General features: G+C 39.7%; 1 protein-coding gene across 1 annotated transcript; it reads left to right on the top strand.

Moving 5' to 3' along the window:
- Window positions 1-11,698: 11,698 nt before the first annotated feature.
- LOC110944965 (uncharacterized abhydrolase domain-containing protein DDB_G0269086-like) lies at window positions 11,699-15,486 on the top strand. The gene is made up of 4 exons (XM_022186608.1): window positions 11,699-11,909; window positions 12,405-14,333; window positions 14,409-14,731; window positions 15,193-15,486. Exons 1-4 carry the CDS (start codon window positions 11,699-11,701, stop codon window positions 15,484-15,486), a joined length of 2,757 nt encoding a protein of 918 aa, XP_022042300.1.
- Window positions 15,487-16,546: the final 1,060 nt, after the last annotated feature.

Here is a 16,546-nt window from a genome sequence, read left to right as displayed (position 1 = left end):
CTCATGACAATCAATATCGGCATGATTCTTACGCAACCAATCCATGCCGATTATGACATCAAAACTACCCAATTGCTTGGGTATTAGATCAATAGTAAACACGTGGTCGTTAAGAGTCAGGGAACAACCACTGAGAGTAGAATTAACCAGAATTGATTTACCATCGACAATTTCCACCGAAACGACTTAGGTAACTTAGAGCGTGCACAGTTTAACACAGATTCAAATTCTACGGACACAAAGTTACTATCGGCGCCAGTATCAAATAGTATCGAAGCGTAAAGGTTATTGACGAGAAACGTACCATTAACGACGTCATTGTCGTTACGAGCCTGATTAGCGTTAAGGTTGAACGCTCATCCATGAGCGGCTGGCTCTTGGTCCTGGTTCAGCTGAGGACACTGGTTACGGAGGTGAGTAGTATCTCCACACTTGTATCATGCACGAACAGCGTTGACTGGTCTCGGATTCTGCTGAGGAGCTAGGAGTGCTGGTAGAGCTGCCTGAATTGGGGCTTGCTGAGCTGGCTGGGCCGAGTTGACTTGATGGCAATAAGGAGTAATGTGACCATAGCGATTGCAATTGGTACACAGGCGACAAGTAGAAGCGACGGGATGATGAAAGTTGCAAGTTGCACCCTTGGGATGAGGACCAGTGTACTGCTTCTTGATTTTAGGGGCTGTGGGGCTCAGCAGCAGGGTTTGTAGCAGGAACAATAGCATTGCATCCTAAACCCTGAGATTTTCTCCTCTTGTTCTTGCTGCCACTAGACTGATGAGTAACCTGGTTTGCTGATTTAGAAGGAGCGGGAGCAGCAAACTACTTATCACGAATGCGGTTGTTGTTGAGATTAGCTGCAAGATGGTAGACTTCCTCAATAGTTTGGAGTTGAGCTGCTTCAATGAAATGACGCATAGCAGGAGGTAGACCATTGAGGTACTTGGTTATCATGCCCTTAGGGGTAGAAACCAAGTGAGGAACGATCAAGCTGAGCTGCTTGAAACGGGTAGTATAAGCCAGACTGTCATCACCAATCTGTTTGAGATGTCAGAACTCTTCTTCAAGCTTCAGTTGTTCATGGGGAGGGCAGAATTCGAGCATCATCAATTCTCTCACCACAGCCCAAGGAAGAGCATAGGCTTCTTCATTAGAACGGATGTTTCTCTCATTTTACCACCACTCCAGAGCTCTGCCTTGAAACATTCCCGTTGCACTCCTAGTCTTTAAGTGTTCCGGGCACTCGCTGTTAATGAAGGTAACCTCAATGCTGTCAAACCACTCGAGCATTGCGGTCACCCCATCACTGCCCGTGAAAGGCTTAGGGTTGCAAGAGAGGAAATGTTTATAGCTGAACTTAGTAGGCTTTAGCTTCTCGCCCTTAGATTCCATCGAGGATGGAGGAGTGTTCGATCCTTGGATCTCAGAGACAATCTTTGGCACGATGCGAGCGATCTGGTCGGCCATGAAGGACATCATCTTTTTCTGAGACTTTTCCCTGGATCTCTTGAGAGTGTCAGATAACTTTCGAGAAGACATCTAAAGATCCAACAAGAGGATCGTATAAGTCTAGATCACAAAGTCTCACAGTATAGATTCACACACGATAGTTTAAAGACTCAAGATTCAACAAGTTTCACGTAGTTTAAAGATTCAAGTTTCCAACAAGCTTCACATAGATTCCAATAGATTCAACATCCGCAAACCCACGACCTTCACATGGCACGTTGTACGAAGGTTTGGCAATATGTTAGAAACACTTATATATAGGAAGTACCAGCGGCGTATCCACCACGCTTCGGGCACATCACTTCCGCCTCGTACTCGGTGTCATGTTACATGTCGCATTTGCCAAACATAACAACACTCTCATCATCATCATTACACACACGTAGATTAACCCAATAGTTTCAAATAGATTAGCATTCAACATTCTCACCATAGTCCATAAAACAACGAATCCCCGCATGGCACCTGCTACGAAAGATCAGCAACATGATTGAAGCACTTATATATAGGAAGTACCAGCGGCGTATCCACCATGCTTCAATCATGCCACGTTCGTCTCGTCATCGGTGTCATGCTTCGCTAACCATAACATTAGATTCCATCACTCTCACAAAACTTTCACATAGATTAATCAAATAGTTTCAACAACTTCAACCCGAGTCTTCAAAAATATGAGCTTCACTCAGCGCGTGGTACGAAGGTTCGGTAACATGCTAGAAACACTTATATATAGGAAGTACCAGCGGGGTATCCACCATGTTTCGGACATGCCACGCCTCGTCTTTGGCGCTAGGCTACATTTAGTATTTTGTCACTCCAAACAACACATACGCACTAGAGAACACATAGATTTCACATAGATTACACAAATAGTTTCCCATAGTTTAGAGTTCGACATCTTCATCACCGGTCTGCAAAACACTAAGTTTCGCATGGCACGTGGTACGAAAGTTGGTAACATGTCGGAAACACTTATATATAAGAAGTACCAGCTGCGTATCCACCATGTTTCAGATATGTCACTTCTGTCTCGTATTTCAGGGCCATGTTACGTATAGTGATTCACAACCACAATAACACATAGGTTCATCAGATAGCTTCTCGTAGTATCATAGTCGATCAAGATTCCCACATAGGTTAACATAATAAATAAAGATTCGTAAATTTAGTTTGATCCTGGAAGATTAGGATTAGAGTTTTAGGTTGGGGACATACGTACGATTTGTGTGAAAAGTCTCAAAATAAATGAAGAATCAAGCTTAAAACCATGCATAAAATTGAGATAACATAAAAGATAGGCTTATAAAACACAGGATTGTTCTGGGTAGAGGAACGGTGACTAACCAAAGTGAATCGAACCCCTTTCGAATTGAGGCAACGTTTCTTGACTTACTTAGACAAATACGTCATCTATGTTAGGCCTACGATATTCGTCCTTTTGGTCATTTCACGCCCCTAATTGATTAGGAATTTCGAGACTTTGGCGGGACATAAAATCAAAGAGCGGGACTAGTCATCAAGGTCTGAGTTTCACGTCTATCTTGACGACATCGTACCCTAATAGCGTCGGTGCTTATCAAAAGATAAGACCTACTAGAATATAATAGGAAATTTCTCATCAAGGTTCGGATGTCACTCCTGACTTGAGGGCAAATTTCATGCAAAATACAAACACTGGTTAGCAGTGCTTTCAAGTATCCAAGTGTATATTATGTCAGCCTTAGGAAAGGCATGTAAGTTTATCAGGAATTGTGTTGCTAGGAAGCAGATACGGTAGAATGCATAAGTCTTAAACAACAGATAAGAGTCTAGATTCCTAGAACTATAGACTAGAGCAAGTATTCCTACTTATCCTAATTCCCTATAGTTATGGCTCTGATACCGATCTGTCACACCCCAACCGATGGCGAAAACATCGGGATGCGACACTAAGCGTTCTGATTGCTCATGAGTTTCCATAACACTAATAGTTTCGATATAGATTAATTAAGTTTCACGATAACATTGTCTAAAACATCAACCAAAAATATCAAATACAATCATCGAAATTGTTTCAAAGTTTCTAAGATTAACTAGGGTGAGTTTCTAGATGCATCCTTGCAAGTTTCTTGAGAATCAACATCCTATCAGCCTACAACATGTATTAAAATAATGTCAATACAATAATGTACTGGCGAGTATACAAGTTTGAGTACATAGCATAATAGTTTAAAAAGACTCATATCCATCATGTAAACGATAAAATAGTATCAGCCATGCTAGTGTTCGCAGTCCAAGTGATACCCCAAGTGTCCCGATGCATTTATCACTTTCCCAAGAATCAAGGAAAGCAAATAGAATCCTCCTAACAATACCCCCGAGAATAATGGGTAGGTGCATCTTCCTATAGCACTACTATTGTTAAGGCGGAACTACACACAAGGATTAAACGTTCACATAGCATAACGAATCGAGAATCAAGAATCCAAAAAGTATCAAGTTTCATATTCATAGAGGATACGGTTTAGATTCAAATAGTTTCAAGTTTCATAGAATACATGTTGCATCCCAAAAGTTTAAAACAAAAATGGATCGAGTATACTCATAGTGGTTGCTTAACAGTAAAACTGTTATTGGATCAAAGGGAGCTCTTAGAATTAGCCTGATTAGAGTACAACAGATAAGCTCGAGCAGAATAACGAGAATCGTGCAAAGTGTCAGATCAGTCACCTGATCGGATGGCCATCCGGGCGGATGGTCATCCGGTTGGATGACATATGTGATTCAGACGGATTGCCATCTGATCGGATGGCCATCCGTACGGATGGCCATTCGATCGAATGGTCATTCGATCCAAAGTTGAGTTTCCAAAATGTTAACTTTTGAAGTGTTCACGTAGCAAGATACCGAGTCATTCGATCGGAGGGTCATCCGATCGGATGGCCGTTCGGTCGAATGACACTTCGAGTGTAAGTTTCAAAGTTCAAAGTTTCTGATTCAAAAATAGCTCAAGTGTTGAAGGTTGTAAGGCACATGTTACTCGATCGGATGGCCATTCGATCGGACGGCAGTCCGATCAGATTGCCATTCGATTGAGAGGACCTTGTCCCTTTTTGAAACCTTGTAAAGTTTCTAAGTTCTTAGTTTAACGGTGACAGCTTGGTACGTATTAAGACAACAACAAAGACATCAAGGCTCAGCCTGTCTGATCGGATGGGAATCACCCCGTCCGATCAGGTGTCTGTCCTTGACGGTGTTCATGTCTGAATCCGTAATCCAGCCATCTTCTCTGGTGATAATCCATTTCCAAGCTGGCTCCAGACTAATCATCAAGTCTACAGCCCGCTTGGGTCCGGTTTACACCGTTTTAAGTAAAAAAATTTAAGGAAGTTTGAAGATAACTATGAATTTGACTAAAAAACCTTGATTTAGTAAGGATTCGGTGTAAAAGTACGTGAAATTCCTCAGATCTGAGCTAGATTGTGACTGGAATGACATCACACAACTGTTAGTACAAACCGCCATGATGACGTCATCCTCAAGAGCTCGAATCTCAGAGATTTTCACAGTGAAAAGTGTGATTTCGAAGAAAAATCATGTAGAGAATAGTGCGTAGATTAAAGTTGTACAAGATTTAGGTTGAAAACTTACAAGAATCGGCCTAGAATCGAAGAAAAGTGCACAAGAATGAGAGGGTATGCGTCTGCGTAGAAGGAGGCTGTCACATCAGTGTTGAATGATGTGACAGGTCCTATTTATAGTGCAAGAGGGGAGTTAAGGCGGTGTGAGTGGACGGATCGGATGGTTGTTCGGGCGAATGGCCATCCGATCGGATGCCCATTCGGACATTCCAATCCTTTTTGCCATTTTTCCGTCTTTGGTTCGTTTTGCGAGTTTGATTAAGCGTTGCGTTGCATATTATTGTGTAATAATATCACATAACAAGATTATATCATTATCACAAAAGTTTCCAAGTTTCCGAGTTTACACAAATGTCAAGTCTCCAGTCTCTCGTTCAACCAAGTCTCAAGTTTTACGAGTCTCAAGAGTCAAGCAGCAAATATCAAGAATCAAGAATCAAGCCTCAAGAATCAAGCCTCAAGAATCAAGTATCAAGAATTAAGTCTCAAGAATCAAGTCTCAAGAATCGAGTATCAAGAATCAAGTCTCAAGAATCAAGTATCTAGATTTTAAGCATCAAGTCTCATAGTATTAAGTATCATGAATCCAGTTTCATAGAATTATGTATCAAGTATCAAGTATCAATAAGATTCAAGTTTCATAGCATCAAGATTCACAAGTCTCATAAGTGTCAAGAATTACATAGTACAAGGATTAAAAATGTCAATAGCTAAAAGTTCAGGGATGCAGGACGTTACATCGACGGTCAACAACTAGAAGATTTACAGTAGAGAGAGAGAACGATGATGAGAGAGAAGAGTGAAGAACCAGCGACGGCGACGGTAACGACGGCCAGTCCGGTGACGATTACAGTGAGGTAAGCGGCATAACTCCAAATCTCATTCAACCATCTATCCTACACAACTTCAAAACCAAACCCCCACAAATCTCCGGTCAACTCAGTCACGGCGGCGCTGCCCATCTTGGAGCCGCACAACATCAGCAGCAACACTACACTGAAGAGACATGGGTGAGGGTGATATTTCATTTCGGGTGGTGCTGGAGCCTGATATAGAGGTTCAACAGTGGTCCAGTGGGCGGATTTGAAGACTGTAGCGGCGTTGTGGTGTTTCCCCGACGAATCAGAGGTGCCGGCGACGTGAACAAGTGACGACCGAAGCCGGGTGGTAGGTATGTACCTTTTGTGTTTCTTGTGTTATGAGTTTCTGAGTATGTATATATGAGTGTTAGCTGCTTGTTTGCAAAAGATACATAAGGTCCGAGTGTTGATTTAAAGTTGTTTGGATAAATTATGCATGACATTGTTTCTATGGATTAGTAAACCTGCCTGTATAGCATGAATTGAATGACACTAAGGTTGCTTGATGATTAAGTAGGTGTGCTAAATGCACGAAAGAATATAATTAAGATATAAGGATTCTTGATGAAAGTTGCAATACATAAATAGGTGAATATATGCAAAATATGTAAGCTAATGATAAATTTTTGGGGTGTTCTTGATAAATGATTGATGTTAATGTCATGCACTCCTCGCCGCACATTCCTAGAGGGGACAACACAAACAGCATGAGGTACAACCCTGTACAACACACCGTACACCCGTGTATGCGAGGTGTACCGCACACTTGGCAAGGTACAACTCATAATGCACCTCGTACAGCCAAGTTAAGCTAAATCGCACACCCGTGTATGCGAGGTGTACCGCACACTTGGCAAGGTACAACTCATGATGCACCTCGTACACCCAAGTTAAGCTAAACCGCACACCCTTCAGACCGTACACTCTAGTGTACAAGCGATGACTGCACAAGGTACAAGAGGGTTAAGCATGTTGCACACTATGTGAACCGCACAGTCTTTTACAACACATAAAGCACATAGTACATCTATAGGATGCATGACTGCACACTTACGTGTGGGTCGCACACTAGGCAGTGGGTCGCACATCTCCGTTGAGCCATTCAAATATTGGGCCGCACACCCATTAATGGACTAAAATATTACTGGACCGCACACTTAGTTCGGGACCGCACACTAATGTGCGGTATTGTTGGACTACAAACTGTTTGGTCCGTATACTACATGTTATATTTTGGGCTATCTAAGTTACTGTTTGTCTATGTGACCCGTATGACTACCTGTGTTATATGTGATACCTTGTATGCTACTTGTTAGTTATGCGTACAAATACGTGAAATACTTACATACAAAAACCTGACTGGTATTGGTAACCATAATAGGACGTGGTTGACCAACTATTAAAACATGTAAATTATCTGCCGAGCAAACCAAGGTGAGTTCACACTACAACTAAAAGCATGCATTCCTGGTGGGTTGGGAACTACATATATTCCCGGTGGGATGGGAACTATATATGTTCCCGGTGGGATGGGAACTTCATATATTCCCGGTGGTTGGGAACTTCATATATCCCCGGTGGTTGGGAACTTCATGCACTAAGCGAAAATCTACCATGAAAGTCCCTTATTCACTTATACCGATTAATCGTCGTCCGAGACGAATGAGATATTAATTGATAGCACTATTAGGTTTGACAACCTCACACCGTGCATCTGGAGGAGGACAGGCGTGAACTATTATCTAGGAACTCTGGTCAATGACGGTAGACATTGATCAAAAGGGCAAATAACAATTACGTCGAAATTTCGGTACTGCACAGTTTAGTGGATTGGTTGGTTCATTCAAACATACAAATGGGGTAGCTCCCCATGGTTTGTTTACAATATGGTAACTTCATAAAAATGATGTTTTTTGATAAAACGAGAAAACCTTTTTCGAAAACCGTGAACTCGCCAACTTTATGCTGACCCCCTACTGCATGCTTGTAGGTTTTAGGTACAACTGCGAACGGACAATGCAAACGGACAAAGTGTGTAAGTGGTACGTTCTATACATTTATCTAAACTGTGGTTTCAATCTGCAAAGGGGTTTATCTTTTATTTCCGTTGCGAACTTAAATCATATTTTGAAAACTTTTAAATTCAATCACTAATTGTTTTATCGGTAACAATTTACAAACTTCGCAAACGGTTTAAAATAATTAGTGGCTGGATTCTGGGCAGTCGCACGCCTCGCGGTAATACTCCGCATGTGGAATTTGAGGGTGTGGCACATGGAGGCTCTGACGTGATGACAAGAAGGACTGGTGACGGCGGTTCGGACGAAGGCTATAAAGGATTTGAGGATTCTGTTTTGAGTGCCGATTGTTCGATTATTAGAGTTTGTTTGCGGGTCACGGGTCACAGGTCAGCGGGTCAGATGGGTTGTTTATGTTGGTAACTCCAAATTCAGCCGTAAACCAGGAAAAGAACGGGTTAAAGAAGGCCACTTATGTGGGTAACTCCAAATTCAGCCGTTGTCCTTGTGAACTATTTTTTGTTGGCCATTTGTTTTGTATTTTAAGACACATAAGCAATACAGGATCCAGCTTTATTGAGTTTGGATACTCCCAATTTTTAGAGGTTGAATAGAGGGAATACACATGGGAGTTTTGCATGACTTTCTCTCAATTTGATCCACTATCATACTTTGCGGAATGAAATTAGTGACATTGAAGTTGAATATAGTTTTTTTATCTTTGAAAGAAAATGCTAAACATGACAACACAAGAAACATGACATAATTTCTCAGTGAGTTATTTCTATATTTATGTTTTACTTAAATCCAATAAGCTATTCCACGCTTTGTCCAATGTTTAAATATAGCACTTCATGAAGGGACTTGTCCGTATCCGTAAACCCTGAATCTGTGGTTCGTTTATGGCTCTGATATGCAATAAGATGTAGATATTTTGATGAGGATTACATATTTTGATGGCCAGAGGTTCTACGAGTTATACCATTGGATTGGATTTTTTTAGAGAAGTGAAGTCAAACCTCTAGACTATGTTCAATAGGGGCGTTTTAGGTATTTTTGGTGAAGTGAAGAAAGAGAATGGGTATGTAGATGACATGAGAGAGAGAGGGTTGAAGTTTATGTGGAGGAACCAACTCAAATTAGTGGTGTGAGGGGATGGACGAGAGAGAATGTCATTATTGGGATAAAAAGGGATTTGTTAGTGGGAGATGAGAGAGTGTATCACATAGGTCTGTTCAAAAAGCTCGTGGTTCGGAGCTCGCTCGAAGCTCGCTCAGATTTAGCTCGGAAAAAGCTCGCTCGATTTGGCTCGGTTTAAAAGTGAGCCGAGCCGGCTCGGCTCGGTTAGAAAGTGAGCCTAGCTCGGCTCGGCTCGTAACGAGCCGAGCTGGCTCGGTTCGGCTCGCTTTTTAGCTCGGCTCGGTTTAGCTCGAATTATTTTACTTATAATAAGTTTTAATTTTATATACATTATAATATATTACAAAAAACTGATTATTATTTACATGTATATAGGTTTGTAATTTGATATTTATGGCATATTTGAATATTGATTACCATACTAATGAACTAATATTGTATTTTATTGAAATTAAAACTTATTTTGCGTTGTTAAACTTGATTTTGGTTTGAACTGTATTAAGTTGAACTTATTTTGAATATATATTTTTAAATTATTGAATAATATTTTAGGCTATTAAATTTTAAGAGGTATATATTAGTTTTTTTTAATAAAATCGAGCCAAACCAAGCCGAGCCGAGCTAGCTCGGTTTAAAAACAAGCCGAGCCCGAGCTTAGATTTTCAGCTCGGTTTCAAATCCGAGCCGAGCCGAGCCAGCTCGGTTTATAATCGAGCCGAGCCCGAGCTTGGCCTGGCTCGGCTCGGCTCGGCTCATGAACAACCCTAGTATCACATTACCTATTTTTAGAAACCCTTAATTGGGGATGCTTTAAGAAACAATATCAACCGAGTTGTAATTATAATTTTTATATCTATGGGATTAGAACCTTTGGCAGTTGTTTGTTTACTAAACCCTCAAATTACTGGTGTGAGGGGAGGGAGGAGAGACTATCATTTTTAAGATAAAAGTAGATTTGTTAGTGTGACTTTACACTGTGTTTGCGAGTCTCAAATAACACGGGGAGGGTAAAGTGTAAGTGCACCAAAGTTTGATAAATGTTGGATACTGCTGAAGTTTCAACATTGAAGGACTAATCTTGCAATTATGTGAAAGTGTCTCATGAGAACTTGTTCATTTATGTCTCATCAGAACATGTGGTTTATATGTTGAGAACTTGTGGTGAGAGCTTGTGGTTTATATGGTGAGACCTTAGTGTGAGAGCTTGTGGTTTTCCTTTTAGTGGTGAGTACTTATTTAAGTACTGAGAGTTTCATTGTAATGTTGTGCGAACTTAGGTGTGTATATATTCTTAGTGTCTTTTACGAAAATCAAGACAATTCAATGAAAAAGTGAATATTTTAGGAGATAACTTCTTGTGCAAACAAACCCTAGCTTTGTATTCTTTATTCAATCTGTGTTAATGTTGATTGTGCATACTTTGTGTATTCACGATTCTCTCATCTTCTACACCTTCTGTACGAGCTCTACGTTGCAGTACGAGACACGCGGTGGTTTCCGCACATCGCGTGTGTGTTCGATCGATCCGGTTCGTGTGTTCGTTGAAGGAAGACGACCTTACAAGTGGTATCAGAGCAGGCTCTATATATAGAGTGCTCTTACGCTGTAGACTTCGTGTTGGAGGTTAGATTTCATTCGGTTTTGTTCGTTCTAGCGGGTTTTCAAATTTCTAGGGTTTTCCTCATACTTTTCTTATTTTTTTCATGGATTCTTCATGTGTTTCTTGATTTTTCATCATGGATGGTGATTAGGGTTCAGTTGTGAGTGTTTGTGCTTGATTTGATTGTTGAGATTTTGCTCAAATTGTGCCAGATCTAAAGTTTTGAGTCTTGGTGGATCACCCACAAGCTTAGAGAAAGAGACCGAATTTCAAATTCTCTGGGTTTTTGGTTCCGTGAAGTTATTGATGATCTTGTATGCAGTCACACTTGGGAAATAAATTCAGACTTGTGGTTTTTCACTTGTGCGCACATGTGAGATCCTGCGTACTTGTGATTTTTTTTATTCATGAGAACTTATTCATGAGACCTTGTTTCATGAGACCTTGTTTTTATTCCTGAGAACTTAGTCATGAGACCTTGTTAACCTTTTCATGAGACCTTGTTAACTTATTCATGAGACCTTGTTTTTGTTCCTGAGAACTTACTCATGAGACCTTGTTAACTTTTTCATGAGACCTTGTTTTTGTTCGAGAACTTAGTCATGAGATCTTGTTAACTTATTCATGAGATCTTGTTTTTGTTCATGAGAACTTATTCATGAGACCTTGTCATGAGGACTTATTCATGAGACCTTGTTTTTGTTTATGAGAACTTATTCATGAGACCTTGTTTATATTCTGAGAACTTAGTCATGAGACCTTGTTGTTGTTCATGAGAACTTATTCATGAGTACTTGTTTTTGGTCTTAGCACCTGTTTCATTATCATTCATCGGTACTTATCACTTAGGGTCTCTAATAGTATCAGAACTTGTGTTTTTGATCAGTACTTGTGATATTTGTTAAAGTTTCATCACTAAGTGTTCACAGTCTTTAAAACAAAGTCATAGTAAAGATGGCAAACAATTTGAACACTGTTGTTCAAAGTATTCGACACAACAACGAAGTCGGAAGCAGTGATAAACCTCTCGTATTGTTGAATGAGTTAGATTATCCGGAATGGAAGATACGATTTGAACGATACATCAAAGCGAAAGATTTAAAACTGTGGTTATGTATGACGTTACGAATTGGAGGACAACCTGCTCGAACTTTGACAATTACAGGTTATCTTGCTTTAACTGATGACGAAAGAAAGTATTATGAATGCGAAGAAAAGGCAATGTCCTTGATTACTATGTCATTACCATAATCGATCTTACACACTTTCGGTAAGAAAAACTCATCAAAGGAATTGTGGGACAATTTGAGCGACATATACGAAGGAAATGAGTTATTCAAGAAACGGAGACTTGAACGACTGAAAACTCAATTCGTAGTCTTTAAAGCTATGAAAGGTGAATCGTTGGATGATCTTGTAAACAGATTTTACCATTTGCTAAGTGAATTACATCGAAGTCAACCTGGATTGTATACGGAGTTCAAAAAGGTGGAAAAATTTCTTAATTGTTTACCGAAACAATGGAATATGTATTCTACCTTAATCAAAGAGAGTGCTCAATATGAAGAATTGACTCTTGATCAAGCAGTCCAGAAGATGAAAAGTTACGCATGGAACTAAGATGACCAAGACTCTGATTTTGAGAAGCTATAAAATCCAGCTTTGTACCGTGCAAAGCAAACTGAAAAGGGAAGTAATTTAGGTGTTGCTTTCGTTTCAGATGCTTCTCAAGGGGATCCTGCAAACCATAATTCCTTTGTCGTTGGTAGCAATAGTGGAATTAAAATTGGTGGAATCCCTATATCTTTTGGAAGGTCATTGTCAAGTGCTAGGCCAAGTGAACCAACCATGAATGTTCCTAAAATCGACCCGCATAGTCTTAAGCTCATAGAAGAAAATATGGCACTTCTTGCCTCATTCATGACAACATTCAATAATTTTGCACTTGGTAAATTAGTTGAACCATCGACTCTCGATGAAGATCTTGATCAAATCGATCAAGATGAATTAGAAGAGCTTGATTTGCAACTAAGTATGGCGTTATTGGTAAGAAGTGCGAAGAAATTTCTTCAGCGAACGGGAAAGAGTTTCATTGGTGGTAACACAAAGACACGAATGGGAATTGACATGACCAAAGTAAAATGCAACAACTGTGGTATCTATGGTCATTATGCAAGAGAGTGTCAAAAACCGAAGAGTAGAGAAGGAAGTAATGGTCAAGGAAGCTCAACAAGATCCAACAACAACAGTCTAGCCCTATCCAATACAACTTCTACCACTTCAACAACAACCACATCTGATAACCTTACTCCTAATGCTAATAACGCTATGATTGTTCAACCCCTTCAAACTGTTAATGAGCCACACGATTGGGGGATTGTAATGGAAGAAACAGCTACTGCTATTGTTTCACAAGCGTTCTTTGCCGAGAGTGTTGAAGAAGGGTTTGGAGATTTGTTTGAAGAGGCGAATGTGGAAGAGTTGACTGTGGTGGCGGAAGCTCTAAGTGAGAATTTGGAAATGGAGAAAATCATTGAAGCTGAAGAAAACAAGAGAAAAGAGAACATGGAAGAAGAAAGAAGAAAGAAAGAAGAAAAGAAAGTTGAAAAGAAAGATGAAAATGATCGTTTTGAATTCAAGATTGCAGCCGAAGAAATGCAACGCTTGGCTGATAAAGAAATGACAAAGATGAAAGAAGGAAAAGCAGAAAGCTCGGATCAAGCTTTCATGACTAACATCGAGGTACAATCTAAATCTGATGATAAAAGATGTCCTAGATGCGTAGACTTTGTTGCTAAGTGTGACAGATACGCACTCCATAACAGTAATTTGATTACTGATCTGGAGAAATCTAGAGAGTTAATTGTCGCGCTTTTGAGGGCCGACAAAGAACATAGAAGTCAGGTGCTTGCCTTGAAAAAGGACATCTCTGAATTTGAGAGACGACTTGCTCAAGCGACGATTAAGAATCAAGATTTAAAATCTGAACTTGAAACTTGTCAAAACACTGTTTTGGAAAAGAAACAATTAATTTTAGACAAAGATAACTTGATTCTTGATCTGCAGCGAAAACTTGAGAAGTTTGAAAGTTCATCAGATGTGATGAATTTTTGCATAAACAATCTTCGTCTCAAAGATTCAGAAGATGAGATGTTTGGTGTTGGTTACAAGAAGGTTCCACCTCCTATTTACCACAACTATACATCGACACCTACGATTGATCCTGAAATTGCAGATTTCGTTCCAACTGCTCTATTGACTGTTGATCCTTTGAGTGAGGAAGAATCTGAATCCGAATCGGAATCAGAACAAAAGAGCACGAGTGATGTTAAAACAAACGAAATTGATTTAAGCAAAATTGAAAATTTGATAAACTCAAAGATTTTGGAAGCTTTAAATCAAGTTCAAAATGTTCAAAAGCCGAAGCCTAAAAACAAAGGTAAAAAGAATGTTAAAAACATTTCAAAAACCAACTTTGTGAAAGGCGAAAGCTTTAACATAGAAGGTGAAACGATTGAAAAAGGCTCAAATTCTGAATTTGTGAAACAAAAGGCAAAAGGCTCAAACGTAGCATCCTCATCCTCAAATAGTTAATGTGAGGATGATCAAATGGAAAAGAATGAAAAGATTGATAAATGACGATGTTATAAATGTTGTTTAAAAGGACACTTAGCTGCAAATTGTCCAAACGACAATGGAAAGAGTCGTGTTGATCCTAAACTTGATAAACCTTTTGTCACCAAACCACAAAATGAACCTAAAAAGAATGAAAAGAAAAGTGGTAAAACTCAAAAAGGAGAAAAGCCTAAGGTTGTAAAGCTAGAAAGCAAACCTGTTTCTAAACAAAAGGATAAAAATCAAAAACAAAAGGATCAGGATACCGATTCATCATATGATGATAGCCATCGTGGTTCAGATCGTGGATCGGAAAGTTCTTCAGCAAAACGTGAAAGTCGTCAGAAAACCCCTGCTCGACGACCAAATCGTGTAACTTTCTGACCACAAGAACAAGATCAACATCCTGGAGGTTCTTACAACCACAATGTTAGACCTCATGTGCAAAATCGTTACGTTGATAACCGAAATGTGTCGCCGGCCAGATTTCATGGTCAAAGACAACATTCATGATACCAACAATGACATGTGTTTCATGATAATGAGCAAACATGGTTTGATAGAAGTTTTAAACCTCAGCATAGTCAAAACTTCGGATATCAAAACTCTGGTAATCGTTTTGGTGGAAATTCTGGGTACAATAACCATTCTCAAACTCCGCACAATCCTCGATTTGTGGGTGGACATTCTAACAATTACCGAGGTGGAAATGTTAGAAACAACAATGAAGATGGTTATTTCAAGGAATTTTCTTTTGTTGATGAATTTGGACGACCCAAGACCGTCACGGCTTGGGCCCCCCACTCTAACTAATTTCCTGTTTGTGAATGCAGGAACAGCTGAAGAGAGCTATCTATATTTGGTATATCGATAGTGGTTGTTCCAAGCATATGATGGGGAACAAAGAATTGTTGTCAAATTTGAAATCTATTTGTAGTGGTTATGTTAACTTTGCGGGTGAAAAGGGTGGATATATCACGGGTGAAGGTTTTGTATCAAACGGCAAGATCACCTTGCACAAGGTGAACATTGTTGAAGAACTGAAGCACAACTTGTTGTCAGTTTCTCAGATCTATGATAACAAGTATTCAATTCATTTCACAGATAAGGCTTATTTTGTTCTATAGCCGGGATTTATAGTTCCTGAAGATTGGGTTGTGATGAGAGCTCTAAGAGTGAACAACACCTATGTGATGGACAAGTGTCCGGTTGTGAACTCCTCTGGTCCGACAACGTGTTTGTTATCAAAAGCAACAGAAGATCAATCTTACTTATGGCATTGAAGGATGGGCCACGTGCATCTACGCAAAATGAATCACTTGATTAAGAACAACTTGGTGTTGGGTGTTCCTTTTCATAGTTTCAATATGCATAGTAAATGTGAATTCTGTGAGAAAGGGAAAATCAAACGTAAACCTCATAAGCCAAAACACATAAACTCTATCCAACAACCACTAGAGCTACTTCACATGGATTTGTTTGGTCCGATCCATGTAACTAGCATTGGTGGTATGTCTTGTTGTTTGGTTGTCACATATGATTTTTCAAGGTATTCGTGGGTATTTTTCTTAAAATCGAAATATCAAACTTTCGGCACTTTGAAAGATTTGCTTAAACAATTAGAAGAAAATTACTCTTTACACATCAAAAGAATTAGAAGTGATAAGGGAACAGAATTTAAAAATCGAAATATGGATGAGTTATGTCGTGATATGGGTATTGTTCATCAGTTTAGCGCTCCTTATGTTCCTCAACAGAGCGGAGTCACTAAAAGGAAGAATAGGACCCTTATCGAGGCTGCAAGAACCCTTCTCTCAGAATCCGAATTGCCCATATTCTTTTGGGCCGAAGCTGTAAACACAACATGCTATGTGCTTAATCGTGTGCTTACAGTGAAACGGGAAGATAAAACCTGTTCTGAACATCTTGAGAAAAAGAAACCAAATTTGAAAGGTTTCCAGCCTTTTGGGATTAAGTGTATGATCCGACGGACATCGGATACTCCAAAGTTTGGGGAGATTGGAGAAATTGGTTTCTTCCGAGGTTACGAACTAGGCTCTTCGAACAAACGAGTATACAATGTCAAGAAACGGATGGTGGAAGCAGTCTTTGATATAACTCCTTTGAGTTACAATCCTCCACCATCTGAGTTTAGTCCCAAAACTAGCTACGATTATGACAAATTGT

This window comes from Helianthus annuus, chromosome 11, assembly GCF_002127325.2.
Source record: "Helianthus annuus cultivar XRQ/B chromosome 11, HanXRQr2.0-SUNRISE, whole genome shotgun sequence".
NCBI classification, from domain to species: domain Eukaryota; kingdom Viridiplantae; phylum Streptophyta; class Magnoliopsida; order Asterales; family Asteraceae; genus Helianthus; species Helianthus annuus.
Note: the sequence above shows the minus strand (reverse complement) of the source record. Positions and strands in the feature narration are given on the sequence as shown.